At 38.8% G+C, this 24,905-nt stretch overlaps 1 protein-coding gene across 10 annotated transcripts in view; it reads left to right on the top strand.

The window, feature by feature from the left end:
• The window catches only part of PTPN4 (protein tyrosine phosphatase non-receptor type 4), a 239,265-nt gene that overhangs the window by 126,484 nt on the left and 87,876 nt on the right, over positions 1–24,905 (top strand). For all 10 annotated transcript variants that reach the window (XM_036319444.1, XM_036319448.1, XM_036319446.1 and 7 more), the window contains 2 exons: positions 4,622–4,794; positions 16,462–16,530. In XM_036319444.1, the coding sequence (XP_036175337.1) occupies positions 4,622–4,794; positions 16,462–16,530 (242 nt within the window). The remainder of the gene's footprint in view (positions 1–4,621; positions 4,795–16,461; positions 16,531–24,905) is intronic.

Genomic DNA, 24,905 nt, shown 5'->3' on the forward strand with positions numbered 1-24,905 from the left:
ATCCCCACCTCTTGGTTAGATATGCCCCAAGATAAGGCTCTGCCTTCACTATGGGTTCAGTTGACATGAATTTAAAAGAAAGCCAGCGCCTTCCCTGGCAGAGGGCCTTCCACAATGTATGTGTAAAATATATTCAAGATCTTAAAATTGTATTTGATTCATTTTATCAGAAGATAGTGATCTATTAAGTCACTATGATCCATCATTTATGCTCACAAAATAAGGAAGTTTTTTTCAACAGTTTTATTGAAATGGAAAATTATACAGATATTATGTATAGTGTTTAATAAGTATCCTGTCTAATAATAGACAAACATGGTAATTGACCATAGCTTTGCTACGCCTCCCATGGGCTAAGCAGCATGATATGTAAATTAACCCAACCAAGATGGCGGTCGGCAGCCACGCAGCTGAAGCAAGCAGGAGACTTGCTTGCTCCAGTGATGGAGGAAGCCAAGGTTCCCCGCCTGCCACGGCCTGGCTTTGAGCTCCGAAAGCAACAAAGTTTCAATTATAGAAGCTAAACAAACCCCAGATCCCTTTCATCAGGCCATGGCCACAGAGCTGGAGCGAGCAGGAGCCGGCTCTTAGCTCCAGTGACGGCAACAAAGTTTCAATTATAGAAGCTAAACAAACCCCAGATACCTGCTTTCAGCAGGCCGTTGTCTCAGAGCTGGAGCGAGCAGGAGCAGCTCTCAGCTCCAGTGACGGCAACAAAGTTTCAATTATAGAAGGTAAATAAATCACAGAATAAAAAAGAAAAGAAAAAAAAGGAGAGGCTGGGAGCTTCAGTCGCCAGCCAGCCTGAAAACGGCCCTCAGCCCCTCACCCAGACTGGCCAGGCACCCCAGTGGGGACCCCCACCCTAAGGGGGGTGTGACCAGCCTGAAAACAGCCATCAGCCCCTCATCCAAGCTGGCCAGGCACCCCAGTGGGGACCCCCACCCTGAAGGAGGTGTGACCAGCTGCAAACAGCCATCGGCCCCTTACCCAGGCTGGCCAGGCACCCAAGCGGGACCCCCACCCTGATCTGGGACACCCTTCAGGGCAAACCAGCCGGCCCCCACCCGTGTACCAGGCCTCTATCCTATATAGTAAAAGGGTAATATGCAAACTGACCCTAATGGCAGAAAGACTGGGAATGACTGGTCACTGTGACACACACTGAACACCAGGGGGCAGACGTTCAATTCAGGAGCTGCCCTCTGGTGGTCAGTGCGCTCCCACATGGGGGAGCTCTGCTCAGCCCCAAGCCAGGCTGATGGCTGCCAGTACAGCAGTGGTGGTGGGAGCCTCTCCTGCCTCCTCAGCAGCACTAAGGATGTGCGACTGCAGTTTAGGTCTGCTCCCCGCTGGCAAGTGGACATCCCCCGAGGGCTGCCGGGCTGCCAGAGGGATGTCTGATTGCCAGCTTAGGCCCAATCCCCCAGGGAGCAGGCCTAAGCCAGCAGGTGGTCATCCCCCGAGGGTTCCCAGACTGCGAGAGGGCACAGGCCGGGCTGAGGGACACCCCCCCCAACCCCCCCCCCCCACCCCCAGTGCACAAGTTTTTGTGCACCGGGCCTCTAGTATGATACATAATGTTAAGATGTAGAACATTATCACCACCCCAGAAGCTGGTATTATTGCTAATAGAGGTGATGCCCACTTGCAGTCCTTAACCCTTCCAAAAGGCAAACATTACTCTCATTTGTATCACCATGGATTAGTTTGTTTATTTTTGAACTTCAAAGAAATTCTGTAGAATGTTCTCCTTTTGTCTCCTTTTTCTCTCTTAACATTATGAAGTTCATCCATGTTTTTGAACTACTAGCAGTAGTTTGCTCCATTGCTGTATGGTATTCTACTGAATGAATATACCATAAATAGTTATTCTTACGTTAGTGAACAATTTTGTCATTTCCAGATTGTAGCTATTATTGTTAATGCTGCTTATGAACATTTTTTACACGTTTCAATAAATGCTTAGAGGAATAAAATATGTCTTATCTGGAAACTGGAGAACAAACAGATATTTTACCTTATATGGATAGAAGACAGTAAAGAAGTCAACTTTTCTAATTTGCTTCCCATTATAGTACTATTGTTATTACTCATCATAACAGTACTTATAGTATCTAACATTTATTGAGGTCTTACTGTGTGCCTGGTAATAAACCAATCATTTGCGTATCATTTAATCCTCACAACCATTGCCTCAGATAATATCAGTAACAAAAAGTCAACTAACAATTGATTAAAGACTGTAGACAGACATACTCTGCCGAATTGTGCCTTCTAATGTTTTCTCTCTGAAATATCTCTTTGTTTTTAAATACCCAAACTTTATAGAACCTACTTATCTCTCAATACCACATTTAGCATATCTATTGTTTACAATATGTGTGGGAAAGTTTGTTACATTCCAAATATTATTGGTAGAATGTCAGAATCATATATAGACTTTGAAGTTAAGTGTCAAAAAGAGGGAGCACAGAACAGTTACTGCAGTCATATTCTGAGACATTCTCTGTCATTTTTCATTGTTTGTGGTATGTGGTATAACAGGTAACTATGTAATGCATGCAAAGCAACCCTTAAGAATAATTAAGAATTCTTTGATGATCTAGAAGTGATATTTTAAGCATATTATCTTCTAACAGTAATTTAATATTTATATCTGGGCATTTTACTGTATTTTAGTTATGAAAAAATATCTTTTTGACCTTTTGATGGGCAAAGAGTTCTGTAATTGGACAGAGAAGAAAAACTATCTTAAAAGAAAAATTCAATAACCTGAACTGTGTTAAAATTAATAACTGTATTCATCAAAAACATCATTAAGAGAGTGAAGTATCACAGACTATATATGTAATACACACACACCACATCCTGGGTTGTATATCCAATCTAATCTAAAAATATGTTAGTGGATTGACACTGCAGAAATTAGGATATCCACATGGCCAGTAACATGAAAAGATGTTGAACCTCACTAATCATCAGGGAAGTACAAATGATAACAAAAATGGGATACTTCTTCACATCCACCAGAATAGTGTAATGAAAATACTGATAAATCAGTGATAAGTATTTGGAACCACACTGCTGGTAGGAAGGTGTGTGTGTGTGTGTGTGTGTGTGTGTGTGTGTGTGTGTATTTAACATTTCGGAAAACTGTTGGGTATTATTTGCTAAAGGTGGACACATACATATCTTTGATCCAACAGCAGAAATATGCACATATGTGCATCTGACAACATGCAGGAATATACTGTAAATAGCAATATTTATACATACCCAAATTGAAAACATCAAATGTCTATCAACAATAAATGGATATATAAATAGTGGTATGTTCATATGATAGAATGCTGTGTAGAATGAAAATGAGTGGATCACTGCTTCATAATTATATGGATGAATAGAATATAGAAATATAATATCAAATAAAAGTCAGACCTAAAAACAAAAGATAATATATGTATGATTTCATGCATATAAAGTTCATAAACAAGGTAATCTGGTAGAAAGTCGGGAACAAGGATACTTCAGGGGTGCTAGTAATGATCATTTCTTGATCTGGTTTGAGGTTAAATGATTGCATTTATTGTGTGAAAATCAGAGCTGTACACTTACGACATATGTGCCTCACTTTATATAGCTAATTTCAATGAAGCTATTTAAATCAAACTTATAGAGAAAAATTAAAGAAATGCTCCATTCTTTTGCTACTTATTTTAATTGTAATTTGAGTTTCATAATAGTGTTTAGAAGTGCTGAATATTTTTATCTACTTATTTAGCACTTAAACAGATTTGTAAGCTTAGAGATATTAAAGGATGTGATGGTATATCTTACAGTTTAATTTATTGGCCAGGATTATTATTTTTTTTTAATTTATTTTATTTTATTGATTTCAGAGAGGAAGGGAGAGAGAGAGAGAGAGAGAAATAGAAACATCAATGATGAGAATCATTGATCGGCTGCCTCCTGCACGCCCCCTACTGGGGATAGAGTCCGCAACCTGGGCATGTACTCTTGGCTGGAATCGAACCTGGGACCCTTCGGACCACAGGCCAGTGCTCTGTCTGCAGAGCCAAACCAGCTAGAGCAGCCAGGATTATTATTTTTGTTGTTGTCGTCAATCCTCACCTGAGGATATTTTTTCTATTGCTCTTCAGAGAGAGAGAGAGAGAGAGAGAAACATCGATGTGAGATTGGTTGCTTCCTGCACATGCCCAACTAGGGCCAGGGATGGAACCTGCAAACCAGGTACGTGCCCTTGACCAGGAATCAAACCCACAACCCTTCAGAGCACAGGCCAGCGCTCTAACCATTGGGAAAACCTGCCAGGGCCAGTATTATATTTTGAAACAAATTAGAGCTAGAAAGTTTTGAAAAAGATACATCAACTTTTAAACTTATTTCTAACTATGTTCTAAAGTAAAACTAAGAGTTGTAATAAGCCCCACATTTTAGAAACCTTTCCATTTATTTTGTTGCTTTTTTTATTGGATAATAACAGCAAAATAAACGAGTGATTAGTGTTTGTAAGGCTAGATATTTACCTATAAAAAGTAAATGGAGCATTGATCTTGATATATTCCTGGTATTCTCTGCTTTTTGTCATTTATTACAGCATGATTCCAGAGAAACCTTATTGGGATTTAATATGGTGAACTACAGAGCATGCAAAAATTTGTGGAAAGCTTGTGTAGAACATCACACCTTCTTCCGTTTGGACAGACCCCTTCCACCTCAAAAGAATTTTTTTGCACATTATTTTACATTAGGTTCAAAATTCCGGTACTGGTAAGTATTGCTTATGCATTAATGCTGCATTGCTAGATTTTTTCTCCCTTTAAATTAAAGGTATAGTTTATTGAACCATAGAATTGTTACTCATACATACCTACAGAATCAAAATCTCCATAACTATATCAATAAAAAGTTCTGTAGGTTCTTGTGAGAAACTTGTTTCATTGACTCTATTTCATTTCATTAGTTCCTATAGTTAATGAATGATATTTAATTATTTATATTCTAGAAATGTTATAATTTCTACTGTTTTTATAAATATTTACAAGAAAACTTCTTTGTTCCAAGACACCTTTTATTTGTACGCTGTTTTCTGCATAAGCATACTAATACTTTGCTTTTTTTATGTGTGAGTTCTCAAACCCTTTATTGTAAAGAGTTCAAAACAGCTGTTATACAAAATAAGATTTAATAACTGAAAAGTAGCCCTATGTTCTTTTCCTAATATTGTTGTATTTTTTATTTGTGATAGCTTTTATTTTTTCCTGAAGGCAACAATCTTTGGGGGATAGCTAATCAGATAAAAATAACAGCATAAGGCTTCGTACAGGGTATTCTATTTAAAATGCATGCCTTCCCCTCCCCCCAAAAATTCAGTAGCAACTCAAACAGAATTTGGGAAATTTTAACCTTGTCCCATGCACCAAGAGGTCAGGGCACATGCTCAGGTTTCAGGCTCGATGCCCAATAGTGCAGGAGGCAACTGATCAATGTTTCTCTCTCTCTTTCCCTCTTTAAAATCAATAAAGACTTTATTTTTTCAGGCACAGCAGATTTTCAAGTGGCTTGGTGTCATGATTAACTCCTAGCTCACCTTCCTAAAAGCAATATTGGAAAAACTAAGGCAGTGGTACTTGCAAATTCAAAGGTAAATAGAGAGAGTGAGTGTTAGATCAATGGTGAAAGTCAAGGAAAACTTTACTAAACATTAAATATTGGTACTATACCTCAGCAAAGACAAAAGAAATCTCTAATGAGAGAACAGTACTGACCATAATGGTCTCAATAAATTTAATTCCTAACTAAGCAACCCCCAGAGTTATTGTACAAGGACTATACTTACCTATACTCTTTTTCTGTCCTTGAAAATACAATCTTCTATAATAATAAAAGCATAATATGCTAATTAGACCAGAGGATCTTCTGGACGAAGCCAGGGCTGCAAGGAAAGCCAGGTCCCAGGTGCCTGCCAGTGGCAGGAGGGAAGCCCAGGTCCCGGGTACCAGAGGGAAGCCGGTGCTGGTAGCCGGGGGAAGGAAGGCCTACTCTTGCATGAATTTCATGTATCGGGCCTCTAGTATAAATATAAATAATGCACACACCATTTTACTTAGCAGCAAAGAAATGAGTAGATTGTAATATCCAGCCTTTCACTATAATTCAAACAGGTCTCAAATAAGATGAGAAAAAAAATCAGGAATTTTACCCAAACTATACACAGCAAACAAAATCTAATCATGATGGTGACAAATACAAAAGAGAGTTAAATAATCAGTTTGGGGGAAAATCATCACTGAAAAAAAATGAAATTTCTACATGGATATTGATTTTTATTTTTTTTTTTAATGAAGGAGCTTAAGAAATTAGTTTAAAACAAGAAAATATTGGTGGGGAGAAGAGCAACACCTGCCATTCAGCCTATTACTGCCCTTGGGGGAATATGGGCCTAGTACTAGCAGGTTTTGCATTTCGAAACAGCTTTATTCAGGTGAAATTGACATATAATAAGCTACTATATTTAAAGTTTTAAAATTGATGTTTGGAGATACATACCCATTAATCCATCACCACTCAAGATAGCAAGCATATCTACCCAAAATGTTTCCCCAAACCCTTTTATAATTCCTTTCTCCCACTCTTTTATATCCCCATGAAACCAACAATATATTTTACTGTATATATAAATATATGTAAATGGTTTGTTTTTCTAAGGTTTTATGTCAGTTTAAGCATGTATATTGAATGTTTGTATTTTAGTCTGGCCTCTTTTACTAAGCATAGTTATTCTAAAATTTGTGTTGTTACATGTATTGATGGTTCATTTCTTTTTATTGTGGAGTAGTATTCCATTGTATAGGTATACTATAATTTTTTTATCTGTTCACTTGATTATGGATATCAAGTGGTTTGTTTCCCCATTTGGGTTGTTAACAAATTTGGGCTCTTAATAAAGCTACTGTGAACATTCATGTGAAATGTTTGCTTTAATTTTCCTTGATTAAATACCTAAGAGTGGAATGCCCAGATCATGTGCTAGATGTATATTTAACTTTTCAGAAACTGCCAATCATTTTTTTAAAGGAGTTTGTACCATTGTATGTACCCACCAGCAATGTATGAGAGTTCCACTCAGTATATTCTCACCAATATTTGTTGTTATCTTTTCATTTTACTGGTGTCTTTTGAAGAGCACATAATTTTGATGAAGTTCAAATTGCCAGTTTGTTTTTATGGATTTTTCTTTTGGTTTCATAGCTAAGAAATCTTTGCCTAACTCCAGGTCACTAAGATTTATTCCTGTTTTCTTCTATGAGTTTTATAGTTTTAGCTCTTAAGATTTAGGTCTATGATTCATTTGAAATGATTTTTGTATATGGTGGAAAGGATGGATTAATTTTGTTAGGGGTTTGTTTTGTTTTTTCTTGTTTTTGCATATGGACATCCAGTTGTCCCAGCACAATTTATTGAAAAGATTATACTTTTTCCACTGACTTGCTTTTACACCTTTGTTGAAAATCAATAATTCAGCCGAACCGGTTTGGCTCAGTGGATAGAGCGTCAGCCTGCGGACTCAAGGGTCCCAGGTTCGATTCCGGTCAAGGGCATGTACCTTGGTTGCAGGCACATCCCCAGTGGGGGGCGTGCAGGAGGCAGCTGATCAATGTTTCTCTCTCATCGATGTTTCTAACTCTCTATCCCTCTCCCTTCCTCTCTGTAAAAAATCAATAAAATATATTAAAAAAAAAAAAAAAAAAAGAAAATCAATAATTCAGATTTTTACAGACTTATTTTTGCTCTTATATCTAATAAGTTTTAAATTCAGTAGTATTAGTCTTCCAACTTTTTTTTTTATTATTTTCTCTTTTTAATTGTTTTTTCTTTTTCATTTTATTTTGGGTTTTTTTTCTTTTAGAAGCAAAGCCTTTTTTTTAAGTTTCTTTATATGATGAATGACATTGATTTTCCAAGTGTTAAACTTTCCCTACATTCCAGTGATAAACCCTACTTTGTCATCATCTTTTACCCTTTTCTTATATTATTTTATTGACTTTGCTAAATTTTTATTTAGAATTTTTGCATTCATGTTCATGAAGGATATTATTTTGTAGGTTTCTAATAATGTCATTGTCAGGTTTTGGTGTTAGGTTTTTGGCCTCAGTAAATGAGTTGGGGGAAAAATAAATGAGTTGGGAAGTATTTCCTCATTTTCAACTTTCTAGAAGACTTTCTGTGGTAATGGTATTATTTTCTTTTGAAATGTTTGATAGAATTTACCAATTAATCCATGTAGGCCAGAAGTTTTATTTACTGGAAGCTTTTGAACAACACATGAAAATTCTTTATTAGCTATAAAGTAATTCAAGATTTCTCTTCCTGAACAAGCATTAGTAAGTGTTTTTCAAGAAACTTATCTATTTCATCTAAGTTGTTGAATTTTTTGACATAAAGTTTATAATATTTCCCTGTTATCTTTATATCTCTAGAATCTGTAGGAATGTCATTTCTGTCATTCTTGATATTGATAATATGTTTCTTCTCTTTTTTTCCGGAATAGTCTCACTAGAGATTTATCAGCTTGGATTAAATATTTTTAAATATTGAACGACAAAGCTTTTTATCCAGCCCTGGCCAGTATGGCTCAGTTGGTTGAGCATTGTCCTATGCACCAAGAGGTCGCTGGTTTAATTCCCAGTCAGGGCACATGCCCAGGTTGCAGGCTCAATCCCCAATGGTGGGCATGCAGAAACTTTTTTTCAGACTTATATATAGCTTGACTACCATGTCTAAAAGGGGAAAAACATATATTATATGTTTATAAACATATATTATACCAATACATAATATTCATATATTATAAAACATATATTATACCAAAAAATATATTATACATAGCCAGGTTGCCATTGAAATTTAGACATTAACAAAAATAAAAATCCTCACAGAATGTAACATTTCTGAACCCATTTTTTAAAAATATTTACTAGTGCCCAGCCGGAATGGCTCAGTGATTGAGTGTCCCGGTTTTTGGGCTCGTTCCCCAGTAGGGGTCTCAGATGCAGGAGGCAGCCGATCAATGATTCTTTCTCATCATTGATGTTTCTATCTCTCCCTCTCCCTTCCTTTCAGAAATCAATAAAAATATACTTTGAAAATATTTAATAGTAAAATTGAGCTATTCAGGAGCTAAATGAAACTAGCTCATGAACCCTAGCTGGTTTGACTCAGTGGATAGACTCTACCTTCAGTGGTTCTCAACCTTCCTAATGCCACGACCCTTTAATACAGTTCCAAATGTTCTGGTGACCCCCAACCATAAAATTTTTGTTGCTACTTCATAACTGTAATTTTGCTACTGTTAAGAATCGTGCCCTAACTGGTTTGGCTCAGTAGATAGAGCATCAGCCTGTGAACTGGAAGAATCGTAATGTGAATATCTGATATGCAGGATGTATTTAGACGACCCCTGTGAAAGGGTCCTTCAACCCCCAAAGGGTTTGCGACCCACAGGTTGAGAACCGCTGGGATAGAGCATCAGTCCTCGGACTGAAGGTTCCCAGGTTCACTTTCCAGTGAAGGGCACTTACCTCAATTGTAGGCTCCATCCAGTCCCTGATAGTGGCACATGCAGGAGGCAACCATTCAATGTGTCTTTCTCACATTGATGTTTCTCTCTCTGTCTCCTCCCTCCGTTCTAGTCTCTCTAAAAAAATCAATGGAAAAATATATCCTCGGGTGAGGATTAACAAACAAACGAAAAATAGCTCATGAACTGACCCTGGCTGGGTAGCTCAGTAGGTTAGACTGTTGTCCCAATATTCCACGGTTGTGGGTTCAATCCCCGGTCAGGGTATATACCAAAATCAACCAATGAATGCGTAAATAAATGGAACAATAAATTGATGTTTTTCTCTCTCCTTCCCTCTCTTCCTCCCATCTTCTCTGCTTCCCTCCCTCCCTCCCTCTTTACTTTCCTCTCTCTCTAAAAATCAATAAATGTAAATAAATAAATTAATTAAGTAGATCAAGGAGAATCTGGCAAAAAGAACTAAGAATGAAGATTAAGCCCTTTCAATATAGAACTGATTCTTGAACAGTAGCCTATATAATAAAAGGCTAATGTGCAAATGACCGAAAAACAGAACAACTGGTTGCTATGACGTGCACTGACCACCAGGGGGCAGATGCTCAATGCAGGAGCTGTCCCCTGGTGGTCAGTGCGCTCCCACAGGGTGAACACCGCTCAGCCAGAAGCCAGGCTCATGGCTGGAGAGTGCTGCGGGGTGGAGGGAGCCTATCCCGCCTCCATGGCAGCGCTAAAGATGTCCAACTGACAGCTTAGGCCCGCTTCCAGCGAGGAGCGGGCCTAAGCTGTCTGTCGGACATTCCCCAAGGGCTCCCAGACTGTGAGAGGGTGCAGGCCGGACTGGGGGACACCCCCCCTGAGTGCATGAATTTCATGCACTGGGCCTCTAATTATGACTATTTAATAGAATTTAAATATTATATAAATTTAAAAAGTAAAAGTAGTGGTATAACTTAAGAAAATAAGAGGAAGCAAGGGATTAATGGAAGTATGAGAATCCATATTAACAAAAATCAAACATTAATACACCAACTCCTTAAGGTTTTCCTAACCTTTTTTTAATGAATGTCAGTCTTTTATTGAAAGGGAACTTACTTTGATATTGTTTTCATTAAAAGTGGCACTTATAGCATAATCACACTATCATAGAATTATGTCCATATTTTTAGCCATTTACATGTATATATAGAGTTTAAGAAAAAATTTTAACTGGTTGCAATGGAGATTATTTTTTTAGGGGTAGGACTCTGGCTCTTGTTGGATTTTTTAAAAATTATTTTTGTTATGCTTTTCTATATTGTTTGAATTACTTATAACCTTTATTCTTTTACCAATTGTTATTTTTTATTGTTCTAAAGATAAATATTTTACTCTCAGAATTTAGTGCTCTTACATTATGGTAACGTTTTTGCATTTTATTCAATAATCCTGAATTCCTAAAGGTTCATATCCTAAATTTTTAAAGAACTCATACAACTCAATGCCAAAAAGACCAATCCAATTAAAAAATGAGCAGCGGACCTGAATAGCCACTTATCCAAAGATGGCCAGTAGTCATATGAAAAGATGCTTAACATCGCTAATCATCAGAGAAATGTAAATTAAAACCACAATGAGATATCACCTCACATCTATCAGAATGTCTATCATCGCCCTAGCCGGTTTGGCGCGGTGGATAGAGCGTCAGCCTGCGGACTGAAAGGTTCCAGGTTCGATTCTGGTCAAGGACATGTACCTTGGTTGCGGGCACATCCCTAGTGGGGGTGTGCAGGAGGCAGCTGATCGATGTTTCTCTGTCATCGATGTTTCTAACTCTCTATCTCTCTCCCTTCCTCTCTGTAAAAAAATCAATAAAATATATATATATAAAAAAAGAATATCTATCATCAACAACAAGTGTTAGCGAGGATGTGGAGAAAAGGGGGACCCTCATGCACTATTGGTGGGAATGCAGATTGGTGCAGCCACTGTGGAAAATAATATGGAGGTTCATAAAAAAATTAAAAATGTAACTGCCTTATGAGCCAGCAATTTTACTTCTGGATATATATCTGAAGAAGCCTAAAACACTTACTCGAAAGAATATGTGCATCCCTATATTCATTGCAGTGTTATTTGCAGTACATAAACTATGGAAGCAACTCAAGTGCCCATCAGTAGACGAGTGGATTAAAGAATGGGGGTACATATATACAATGCAGTATTACTTGGCCTTAAGGAAAGAATGAAATCTTTTTGTGTCAACATGGATGCACCTAGAGAGTATTACGCTAAGTGAAATAATTCAGGCAGAGAAAGATAAATGCCATATGATTTCATTTATATATGGAATCTAAAGAGTAAAATAAACGAACACACAAAATAGGAACAGATTCATAGATACAGAGAACTGATTGCCAATGGGAGAAAGGTTGTAGAGCTGGGTGAAAAAGGTGAACGAATTAAGTACAAATTGTTAGTCACAAAATAGTCATGGGGATGTAATGTACAGTATAGGGAATATAGTAAATAACGTAATAACTATATCCAGTGCCAGGTGGGTATTTGAAATTTCAGGGAGGTGGGTGGGACCACTTTGTAAAGTATATGATTGTCTAACTACTATGGTGTACACCTGAAATTAATATTGAATGTAAACTGTAATTGAAAAATAAGTATCTGGATATGTTACGATTTAATTATCTAGTCACTTTTGGCCTTTTGGTTGTTTCCAGTCTGGGTATCATGAATAAAGCTGCTGTGAACATTTGTGAACAAAAAAAAAAAGAAAGAAAAGAAAAGAAAAATAAGTAGTAATAATCTTGAACCCCTAGAGAATAATATTATGGATAATATCAATTCTAAACCTGTAATTTTTCCCTCATATTTCAATTTTATTTTTATGAAATTCAACTTGTTAATATCTAGCCTTTTGAGTAATAGTGTCCCATTTGGATCCACTTCACTGGAGAATTAATTTATGAGTCAAGTATACAGAAAGTTCTTTTGATTTTTTTAAATCAAAGCAATTTAATTGAGGGAATTGATTACATGGCTGTTAGGCTGGAAAAGCAGAAAGAAGGATGGTTTTTGGAGAAGCAAATAGGAAGAATGGGTAATGCCTTAGGATCAGAAGCTTGTGTTACCTCTGTGCCAGAGTCCACAAACTGCATCAGCTCCTACACTGTTAGAGACAATATCTTGGTCAATTCTGGACCTGCCAGAGAGGTCCTGCTTTGATCAGGATGGTACCATGGACAACATGTTGTTTATCCTTGTGTCCTATCCCCATATTGTTTCGGCAGCTACTGCAGTCAGCCAGTGTTCTGCATTGACTTGGTCTGCTTTCTAATCTCCCACCAGAATAAAAGCAGAACCTACCTGAAAGCCAACTTGCAAAAGAAAGTAGAAAATAAGAGTTTGTTGCCTCTAGTCTCCTACAAAACTTAGCAGAACACAGGACAGGATTGAGGCCTCTGACAGCTCAGTTAATATTAAGTTAAATTTATGTATAAGCCATATACAGTATTCTATAGTTGTAAAATTGTTTTATATTTGTAGTTTAAAGAACTTTGGAAACATTATGAAAGCACTTTTTAATAATCAGAATCCTATATAATAAAGAGCTAATATGCAAATGGTCATCACGTGGTAACAACTCACACACTCAACACTGGGGAGAGAGGAATGGGGACCAGCCAGGCACAAATGAGCTCACGAAAGAGGAATGGGAACCAGCCAGGTTTTGGCTCAGGAGAGGGACAAGCCACACGTCCTGCAGTCCCTAGCGCTAGCGGCTGGGATTGTGGCCTGGGAGAGGGACAATCCGCCCACCCCACAGTCCCAGGCACCTGCGGCTGCGGCTGCGGCCCAGGGAAAGCCGCCCGCCCACAGTCCCCTGTGGCTGAAGCCAACCCAGGTCCTGGTGCCTGTGAATGGCCGGAGGAGGGAATCCTGGGTCCCAGGTGTGGGGTGAGGCAGAGGTGATTAGGGGCGATCAGGCCAGAAGGGTAGCAGTTAGGGGTGATCAGGCCGATAGGGGAGCAGTTAGAGGCAATCAAGCAGGCAGATGGGGTTAGGGGCGAGCAGGCCAGTGGTTATGAGCCAGCAGTCCCAGATTGTGAGAGGCAGTTGGACATCCCCTGAGGGGTCCCGTTTTGGAGAGGGTGCAGGCCGGGCTGAGGGGCCTTCCTCTCCCCCCCTCCCCCACACAAATTTCATGCACTGGGCCTCTAGTGATTAAATAATTTGGTAAATGAGGTAGCAATGGGAGCATGACCAAGTTTACCTGGACAGTCATATTGCAGAGAGTATGCATTAAGTAAAACATTTTTTCCCCTCATAATAAGCAGTAGTTGGGAATATTAGAATTAACGCAATACTTAAAATATTGAAATGTTATTTCAACTGAGAGATGGAAGTTGGAATATCACACGATTTGTTCTTCCGCCAACCTCCTCATACATACACCCTTATTATCTCTGTTTCAAGATATCCAGGGGATTAAAATCATTGTACTAATGTGGACACACAAAATAGTGAATATTAATTTGATACCTTATTTGCAGTTGCAAGTATAATTTATCCTTCTTAAAGGAAATATAATTTCTTAAACTTCAACTTATCTAACTTTAAAAATCATAGTAACATTTCTAACGTTTCCATTAAAGTTTCAACAGACATGCCATTCTATTTACATATAGCTATATTTATCCATGAAAGATGATCTTACAATTGTTGCTTAGCTTTGGAAACCCATGTGGCTGCTTTTATATGTATTAGATATCTGCATATGTAAATGTTTATATTTGATATATTAGACATTTATGTACAGTCGCAGGTAAATGTGATATGTCAAGTAGCAAATTCTCTGAGAACGAAGTTTTTATTAACAAACTAGAGGCCCGGTGCACAAAATTCGTGTACTCAGTGAGGGTCCCTCAGCCCTGCCTGTGCCCTCTTATAGTCTGGGAGCCCTCGGGGGATGTCCAACTGACAACTTAGGCCCGCTCCCCGTAGGGAGCGGGCGTAAGCCAGCAATTGGACATCCTTAGCACTGCTGTGGAGGTGGGAGATGCTTCCACCACCGCTGCTGCGCTCGCGAACCGTGAGCTCAGCTTCTGGCTGAGCAGCGCTCCCGCTGTGGGAGTGCACTGACCACCAGGGGGCAGCTCCTGCATTGAGCATCTGCCCCTTGGTGATCGGTGCATGTCATAGTGACCAGTCATTCTGCTGTCAGGCCAAAACTGGCTCTCCGACATCTCCCCAAGGGGTCCCAGATTGTGAGAGAGTGCAGGCCAGGCCAAGGGACCCCACCGGTGCACGATTGGGGCCAGGGAGGGACATGGGAGGGCTCCAGGGCATGTCTGGCCCATTTTACTTAGCCCTGATCAGCCAAATCCCAGCAGCAAACTAACCTACTGGTTGGAGTGTCTGCCCCCTGGTGGTCAGTGTACATCATAGCGAGCAATTGACTGGTCTTAGGATATCATTAGTATATTATGCTTTGATTGTTTAATGGCCCAAGTGGATGACCGGACACTTAGCATATTAGGCTTTTATTATATATGATTTGGTCTGGAATCATTGGAGTACCACAATGGAGGGTCAGTTCCCGTGCATAAACAGTGTGTTTGCTAGACAATTCAGCTTCAAGACAAACCCTCTATAGTGCTCAACTCCAAATCATATTTCTGTTCTTAGTTCCTTTCTATATACAAAAATCTGGAATTTTTTTTGTGTCTGGACATGAAAGAATATGGGGATATAACCAGTCATTTTTTTTTTTTTAATCTTTATTGTTGAATGTATTACATATGTCCCCCCCTCCCCAGTTTTAGCCTGCCCCTGCCCTAGGCCTTCACCACCCTATTGTCTGTGTCCATGGGTTATGCATATATGCATACAAGTTCTTTGGTTGACCACAATGTAACCAGTCTTTGTATCTGTAACCATTATCTGTAGATAAGGAGGAAAAGTTTGTCTAAGGAAAGAGCTATTCTTCAAGATGTCCATGTTTCAGGCCCTTCATTAAGTGGTAGTAGAGACACCAGCTAAACCACAGCACTCTAGGGCAGTGATAGCGAACCTTTTGAGCTCGGCGTGTCAGCATTTTGAAAAACCTTAACTTAACTCTGGTGCCGTGTCACATATAGAAATTTTTTGATATTTGCAACCATAGTAAAACAAAGACTTATATTTTTGATATTTATTTTATATATTTAAATGCCATTTAACAAAGAAAAATCAACCAAAAAAATGAGTTCACATGTCACCTCTGACACGTGTGTCATAGGTTCCCCATCACTGCTCTAGGGTAAGGGCAGGGCTTAGATGAGCTGAGACACAACAGCCTATCTCAGTCTAGAGCAGTGGTTCTCAACCTTCTGGCCCTTTAAATACAGTTCTTCATGTTATGCCCAACCATAAAATTATTTTCATTGCTACTTCATAACTAATGTTGCTACTGTTATGAATCGTAATGTAAATATCTGATATGCAGGATGGTCTTAGGCGACCCCTGTGAAAGGGTCATTCAACTGCCAAAGGGGTCGCGACCCACAGGTTGAGAACCACTGGTCTAGAGGGAGTGCTTTTATAGGGCATAGCAGAGAAGGAATTCCTCTCATACAAAATATTTCTCTCACATTTACTCCCAAATAAGGAAGTGTCTATGGAACATATCTCTATTGATTAATGAGAGAACTTAATTTTCATCCATTCAGGTAGAACTGGAATGTATTCCAGTCTTTCCTTATCCTCTGCTTTCTTTTCCCTGCTAGAAATATCTTATCTCTTAAGAGATTGTAATGTAATCACGTGGTGTGTTATTTTATAATTCTCTTCAGTATTTTATTGTGCATGTTTATGTATTTCAGTGGGAGAACTGAAGTCCAGTCAGTTCAGTATGGCAAAGAAAAAGCAAATAAGGACAGGGTATTTGCAAGGTAAGCCTCCTGTTTCAGTATCTTCTTTTAAAATATATGTATATATATATATATTAAAATTACTAAAAACTCTTTTTTCAAATATAATTACAGAATTATCACTTGACCCTTCCTTTAATTAAACAACAAATTATGTTGAAATAGTGAAATAGTTTGTCCAGTTTATTCATTCATATTTTTTGCATGAGCTAAATTAACCCCGTGCCAAGCATTATAGCTCTGACTATGCTGAATCAAGTATTATATTATTAATATAACATTGTTTTGCATGGTTCAATACCCATTTTTAAAACATTTTAGAGCCCTGGCTGGGTGGCTCGGTTGGAGCATCATCCCGTAGCTCCAAAGGTTTTAGGTTTGCTTCCCAGTCAGAGCATATACCCAGGTTGCAAGTTCGATCCCTGATCAGGATGCATAAGAGAGGCAACCAGTCGATGTTTTTCTCTCTCTCTCCCTCCCTCCCTCCCTCTCTCTCTCTCTCCATTTCTCTCTAAAGTCAATAAAAATATATCCTCAGGTGTGGATTTAAAAAGGTATAATCGCCGAAACCGGTTTGGCTCAGTGGATAGAGCGTCGGCCTGCGGACTGAAGGGTCCCAGGTTCAATTCCGGTCAAGGGCATGTACCTGGGTTGCGGGCACATCCCCAGTGGGAGATGTGCAGGAGGCAGCTGATCGATGTTTCTCTCTCATCGATGTTTCTGGCTCTCTGTCTCTCGCCTTTCCTCTCCTAAAAAATCAATAAAAAAATATATTAAAAAAATAAATAAATAAATAAATAAAATAAAAAGGTATAATCACTTGGAATCAAAGGAAGTGAGCCCAGATGAGCTCTACCAACAGTGGTATCCTAGGAACCAAGTAGCAAAGCCAGGTTGGCTACCTGCCCTTTGATTTTAATCTTTTAGGTCCCCACTCATCCTCTGCCAGGAGCTGGGGCAGAAAAGCCGATTTGGCACTGCTGGCCCAGCCTGAAATAGAGCCCCCTTCTCGCCACCCCTCTGCAGGCTCACCACCTTGCCCCCTGCCAAGGCAGTTTTCCTTTCATTTGTGTGTGTTTTCTATGTTCTTAGTCTCTACTCCTACTCCTGCTGCCTTTGTGGGTCAGGATCAGGTCCCAGCCACAGACAGAAAAGGTCACCATGTACAGTGGCATACCTTGAACAGTTGCTAATTTTCACTGTTGGGAAAGTGATTTGATTTAGAATTAAATGGTTTACATTTTAAAAAAAGTTTTGAGAAACAACATGCCATGTATTATCCAGTCATTTCCATATATTTTTTAATCATGTTAAGAAATGAGTTGCTTTTTATTTGGATGGCATTTAATTGTCTTCACTTTTTTAAGATCTGCTAATAGCCAATTTACTTTTAACAAGTGAAGTGAGGTGATTAAATTTATGTTTTAGAAAATGTTTTTATGAGCAAGGATAGAGAACAGATGAGAAATAGAGACTGAGTACCCAGAGACCAGGTCTCTCTCCCCCCCGCCCCCCCCGCAACTTGGCGTTGGGACATTCTAGTGATAGTTAGAATGGGGAGACAATAAAACAATCCCCAGAGGAAAGAAAAAGAGCAATCACCAAGAAAGGAAATAAGTGAAACAGAGGCATGCAGTTAACTTTGACTCTGGACTTGCACACACACGGGAGTCTGTTTCCCAGGTTATTGCAGTAATCCAAGTGAAAATAATGAAGTCCTGAACTAAAATATTGGCAGTGAGTGGAGGATCAAATTTGGGGCACAACTTATAAGTAGAAATAGTAGAAATAAATGACCAATTGGATAGAGATGTTTTAGCTACAGGCATATCTGGAAAGAAAGTCAAATTTAAATGATATACAACAGATGAGATATAGAAAGGAGAACAAATTTGTAATGGAAAAAGATGTTAAATTGGCACGGGTCTAGTTTGATATGCCTGAGCAACACTCTTTTTCTTTTTTTTTCTTCTGAGCAACGCTTTTAACAGGATCATCCAATAAATAATTAAATATTCACTGGCACTGGAAAAAAGATAGCGACCGGCAAGAAGGCAGGGAGAGAGAATGTGTGAGTGAGTGAGGGAGCGATAGAGGAGTGTGGTGTGTGTGTGTGTGTGAGAGAGAGAGAGAGAGAGAGAGCTAGGGATAGTTAGATACTGTGGGTCTTCCAGGGGGCTGCCAGACTGGGCTGTCTTGGGTTGCATAACCCCACTGCCACCATGGATACTCTGGGGTGGGCACAGAGAGCATGCCATCTTGAAGAACAGGACTACTTGTGACTTGGATTCCAGCCTCACCACTACCCAATCTGGTCTCAGACGCAATCCAGGATCTTACAACCACTCGGGACAAAGACCTGCCACCACAAATGCAGACCCATGGACACCAAGAGTCCAGACATCCCAGCTGCAGATTTCTGTGAGTCACAGAGCCCATCTCCCTCCCCGACGGCCCGCTGCGGTGGCATAGGACCTGCCAGACCCACTCTGTGCGAGCAGTCCTCCTGCCAACACAGGGCGACTGTGCAAATTAACTTTGACTCTGGACTTGCACACACATGGGATTCTGTTTCCCATGGCGCAGGAGTGGGCCTCCCTCCAAAACAGGGCGCTCCGCTACCTGATTTCAACTCTGGGCCCTCATACAGGAGTCTGGTTCCCACGGCGCAGGAGTGGGCCTCCCCCTGACACAGAGTGGCTGTGCAACCCGGCTCTCCAAGTAGACCGGGCACCCTGATTCTCCACATGAGAGGCAGCACTGAGCACTGATGACTGATTCTCAGCGTGCATGGCTCCCACCGACCCACGGCAGCCACACGCCTTGGTGTCAGAGCTCTCCAGTGACACTTGGGTGGTGCGATGCTCCCAGTGCACACGGTTCAGGCCCCCGCAACTTGCCTTTTGGACCTTCTAGTGATAGTTAGAATGGGGAGACAACAAAACAATCCCCAGAGGAAATAAAAGACGGTATCGCCAAGAAAGGAAATAAGTGAAACAGAGGCATGCAGTATGACAGAAAGAATTCAGAATAATGGTCATACAGTTCATAAACCATATGGATGAGAAAATCAACAACCTGTGCAAAAATTCAGGAAGAAATAAAAAATGATATAGCTACAATCAAAAACGCTATGGAAGGTTTCAACAGTAGACTAGAAGAAGCAAAGGACCGAATTACTGAGTTAGAAGATAAGATATAGAAACAAGCCCAATCTGAACAGCAACTAGAGAAAAAAAAATTAAAAAAGCAGGAGGAGAGCCTAAGGGAGCTTTGGGACAACACGAAACAAGGTAACATACTAGTATGCATAATAGGGGTTCCAGATTAGAGCAGCGGTTCTCAACCTGGGGGTCGAACGACCTTTTCACAGGGGTCGCCTAAATACATCCTGTATATCAGATATTTACATTACGATTCATAACAGTAGCAAAATTACAGTTATGAAGTAGCAACAAAAATAATTTTATGGTTGGGGGTCACCACAACATGAGGAACTATATTAAAGGGCCACGGCATTAGGAAGGTTGAGAACCACTGGATTAGAGAATCTATTTGAAGAAATAATGACAGAAAACTTCCCTGATATGGGAAAGGAAAAAGTCACTCTAGTACAGAGTCTGAAGCAAGATGAATCCCAAAAGACCCACACCAAGAAACATCATAATTACAATAGCAAATGTTCACGACAAAGAATCTTAAAGGCTGCAAGAGAGAGATGGAGAGTTACCTACAAAGGATCCCCCATCAGATTATCTAATGATTTCTCAACAGAAACACACCAAGCTAGAAGAGAAAAAGAATGAAGTATACAAAGTGATGCAAAGCAAATGACTGAATCCAAGAATACTCTATCCAGCAAGACTATCAATCAAAATTGAAGGGGAAATCAGGAGCTTCTCAGACAAAAAAAATGCTAACAGAGTTTATCACTACCAAGCCAGCAATGCAAGAAATGCTAAAAGGAATGCTGTAAAAAGAAGAAATAGAAATGGAGGAGGAACACAGGCATAAAGTACAGAAATGGCTACAAGCAAGTACCTGTCAATAATAACATTAAACATAAATAGACTAAATGCTCCAATCTAAAGACATCGACGGACTGATGGATAAGAAAATATGACCCATATATATGCTGTCTACAGAAGACCCACCTCAGAACAAGGGACTTACACAGACTGAAAGTGAAAGGATGGAAAAATATTTATCAGGCAAATGGAAATGAAAAAAAAAAGCTGGGGTAGCAATACTTATATCTGACAAGATAGACCTCAAAGTGGAGACGATAACAAGAGACAAGGAAGGCCACTTCATAATTCTAAAGGGATCAATACAACAAGAGAATATAACTCTGGTAAACATATATGCACCCAATGCTGGAGCACCCAAATACATAAAAAAAACTTCTGGAAGGTATCAGGGGAGAGATTGACAACAATACTGTCATAGTAGGAAACTTTAATACCCCATTAACATCACTGGATAAGTCCTCTGGACAAAAAATTAGGGAAGAAACAGTAATCCTAAGCTACTCACTAGAACAGATGGACTATATGACATCTTTAGAACATTCCATCCTTTGTCAAATATTAATTGGAGCATAATGGCTTGGGTTGATTTCTGGGTTATCTGTTCTTTTCCACTGGTTTATAGGTCTTTTCTTGTGCCAATACCAGGCAGTTTTGAGAACAGTGGCTTTGTAGTATAGTTTGATATCTGGTATTATGATCCCTCCAACATTGTTCTTTTTTCTCAAGATTGCTGCAGCTTTTTGGGGTCTTTTTTTATTCCAGATGAATTTTTGGAGAGTTCATTCTATGTCTTTGAAGTATGCCGTTGGCATTTTAATGGGGATTGCATTGAATTTATAGATTGCTTTGGGTAGTATAGACATTTTAATGATGTTGATTCTACCAATTCATGAACATGGTATATTCTTCCATTTGTTTATGTCTTCCTCTCTCTCTTGTTTTCAACATCCTGTAGTTTTCTGGGTAAAGGTCTTTTACTTCCTTAAGTTTATTCCTAGGTATCTTAATATTTTTTGTTGCAATGGTAAATTGGGTTGTTTTTTTAGTTTCTCTTTCTGTGAATTCATTATTGGTGTATAAAAAAGCCATAGATTTCTGGGTGTTGATTTTGTATCCTGCTACAATGCCAAATTCATTTATTAAGTCTAGTAGTTTTTTTATGGAGTTTTTGAGGTTTTCTGTGTACAATATCATGTCATCTGCAAATAATGACAGTTTTACTTCTTCTTTTCCAATTTGGATGCCTTTTATTTCTGCTTCTTGGCTGATTGCTATGGCTAGCACGTCCAGTACTATGTCTAACAGGAGTGGTGAGAGTGGGCATCCCTGTCTTGTTCCTGTTCTTAGGAAAAATGGTTTTCGTTTTTGCCCACTGAGTATGATAATGGGTATATGTCATATATGGCTTTTATCATGTTGAGATATGCTCTCTCTATTACCACTTTGCTGAGTGTTTTTATCAAGAATGGGTGTTGCTGCCCCGACTGGTTTGGCTCAGTGGATAGAGCGTCGGCCTGCGAACTGAAGTGTCCCAGGTTTGATTCTGGTCAAGGGCATGTACCTTGGTTGCGGGCACATCCCCAGTAGGGGGTGTGCACGAGGCAGCTGATTGATGTTCCTCTCTCATCGATGTTTCTAACTCTCTCTCTCTCTCTCCCTTCCTCTCTGTAAAAAATCAATAAAATATATTTAAAAAAAAAAAAAAAAGAATGGGTGTTGCATTTTGTTGAATTTTTTTTTTGCATGTATTGATATGATCATGTGACTTTTGTCTTTCAATTTGTTTATGTGATATATCACGTTTACTGATTTGCAAATTTTGTACCAGTTTTGCATCCCTGGAATAAATCCCACTTGATCTGGTGTATGATCTTTTTAATATATTGTTGGATGTGATTTGCTAATATTTTGTTGAGGATTTTAGCATCTATGTTCATCAGGGACATTGGCCTGTAACTCTCTTTCCTTGTACTGTCTTTATCAGGTTTTGGAATTAGGATAATGCTGGCCTCATAAAAAGAGTTTGGAAGTATTACTTTCTCTTGGATTTATTGAAATAGTTTGAGAAGTATAGATGTTAGTTCTTCTTTGAATGTTTGGTAAAACTCCCCTGTGAAACCGTCTGGACCTGGGCTTTTTGTTTGGTAGAAGTTTTTTGATTACTGCTTATATTTCATCAGTTGTTATTGGTCTATTCAGGGTTTTTATTCTTCCTGATTCATTTTTGGAGATTGTATTTTTCTAGGAATTTGTCTGTTTCATCCACATTGTCCAGCTTGTTGGCATATAGTTGTTCATAATATTGTCTTACAATCCTTTGTATTTCTGTGGTGTCAGTGGTTACTCCTCCACTTTCGTTTCTGATCTTATTTATTTAGGTCCTCTCTCTTTGTTTCTTGATGAGTCTGGCTAACAGTTTATCAATTTTGTTTATCCTTTCAAAGCACCAACTCTTGCTTTCGTTGATTTTTTTGTATAGTTTTTTTAGTCTCTGTGTTATTTATTCCTGCTCTAATCTTTATTATTTCCTTCCTTCTACTTGGTCTGAGCTTTTCTTGTTGTTTTCTTTCTATTTCTTTAAGTTGTAGGTTTAAATAGTTTATTGCTGATTTTTTTTTTTGTTTTTTGAGGTATACCTGTCGTGCTATATATGAACTTCCCTCTCAGGACTGCTTTTGCTGTGTCCCAGAGATTTGGGCTTGTGTGTTCATTTTCATTGGTTTCTAGAAAGTTTTTTATTTCTTTCTTGATCTCCTTGGTAACCCATTCATTGTTTAATAACATGCTATTTAGCCTTCATGTGTTTGAATGTTTTGTGTGTTTTCCTGTAATTGATTTCTAATTTCATTTCACTGTGAACTGAGAAGATGCTTGGTATGATTTTGATCTTCTTGGACTTGTAGAGACTTGTTTTGTGTCCTAACATGTGGTTTATGTTTGTGAATGATCCATGTTTTCAGCTGTTACTCTGGCAGACAGCACCCCGCTGCTTTTCACAGCCTGATGTTTGTGGGAACCCTCCTCAGTTTTGGTGCTCTATGTTTGGCTGCCCAGCTTCAGGATTAGATCCCAGAGTTCTCAGTGGCAACCTCCCACATCTGAGATATCTCTCCAGGCCTTCAGTTGCTGTCTGTGGGCACCCAGCCAGTCCTTTTGCCTCCACCCCTCCTGCTGGTCTCCATGCAGTCTCCACTTTCGGTCCTTAGGTGTCAGGGTTCTCTCCAGCGAGTTTTCTGTTGATTATTCAAAAAGTTTTTCTGTATTTTAGTTGTAATACCAGTTTGTTTCTTGGAGCATGTCCGTGCAGCATCTACTTACTCTGCTGCCATTTTTAATCCTTGGGCATTTTTTTAATGTTGAAAAATCTACAGTCATTTATAATGTCAGTAAATTGTTAAATAGTTAAACCCTTTTATCCTAAACTGTAGATATAACTTTAGGATTCTTCCCTTTTCCCTGGGACTTCCATGCCTCCAGAGTCCAAGTCATTGCTTAGGCTATCTGAGGCTTTGCCATTACTATGCCCTGAATGCTTATAAAAATAAATTTAAAATAATAGTATAAGTTCCTTGAAGTAAGAATATATGAAACAAAAAAAAATATCATTATATGTGTTTGAGCAATAAAATTTACTGCACTTGTTTTTCTTCCTTCCTGGCTTACCCTCATCCTATCCTAATTGGTCTGTTAATAATTAATAATCCACCCAGAAGGAATGCCATCAATGAAAATGCCTTGATATAGGAAGGATTTAGCTAGTTAGGGCTATACCATTTTGCTGTGATAAGTTCACTCTTCAGTTTGAATGATGTAATTCAGCATTTGTTCAAACAAGTTTTGAAGTTGATTTATTATTTCTTTCTTTTAGATTTTTGAGGAAAATACTGTTTCTCTATTAAATATAAATATTGATGTTATATTAGTGGTTTGGTCATTTAGGAAAGGAGAAAAAAATACCATGAGAACTCAGAGATGCCTACCTTAGTGAACGTAGCTACTGAAATTATTCAGAATCCTCCCTTTTACAGTCCTAGGTACCCTGTTTCCAGTTAGACATTACTAAGGACCTGCACAGTAAAATGTTAATTTGAAATTGGTTTCCTTGAAATTGCTCTTGAGAAAGAGTCTACGTCCTATCAACTTGGTTGTTTTAATTAAAAATGTATTTGTCCTAGCTCTTAACTTATTTGCAACACTCCTTTCAAACATTAAAATCAAAGTAAATGCTTTTCTGATTATTTTCTGTTAAAACTGCATCATAACAAAATAACATTTTTTTCTTCTGTTTCTAACCAGAAACTTAAACTTTATTCACTTGATATTTATAAAAATGTTGAACATGATTTCATAACTAGTTCTACTGTA

The sequence above is a fragment of the Myotis myotis genome, unplaced genomic scaffold (assembly GCF_014108235.1).
Source record: "Myotis myotis isolate mMyoMyo1 unplaced genomic scaffold, mMyoMyo1.p scaffold_m19_p_8, whole genome shotgun sequence".
In the NCBI taxonomy this organism is placed as follows: domain Eukaryota; kingdom Metazoa; phylum Chordata; class Mammalia; order Chiroptera; family Vespertilionidae; genus Myotis; species Myotis myotis.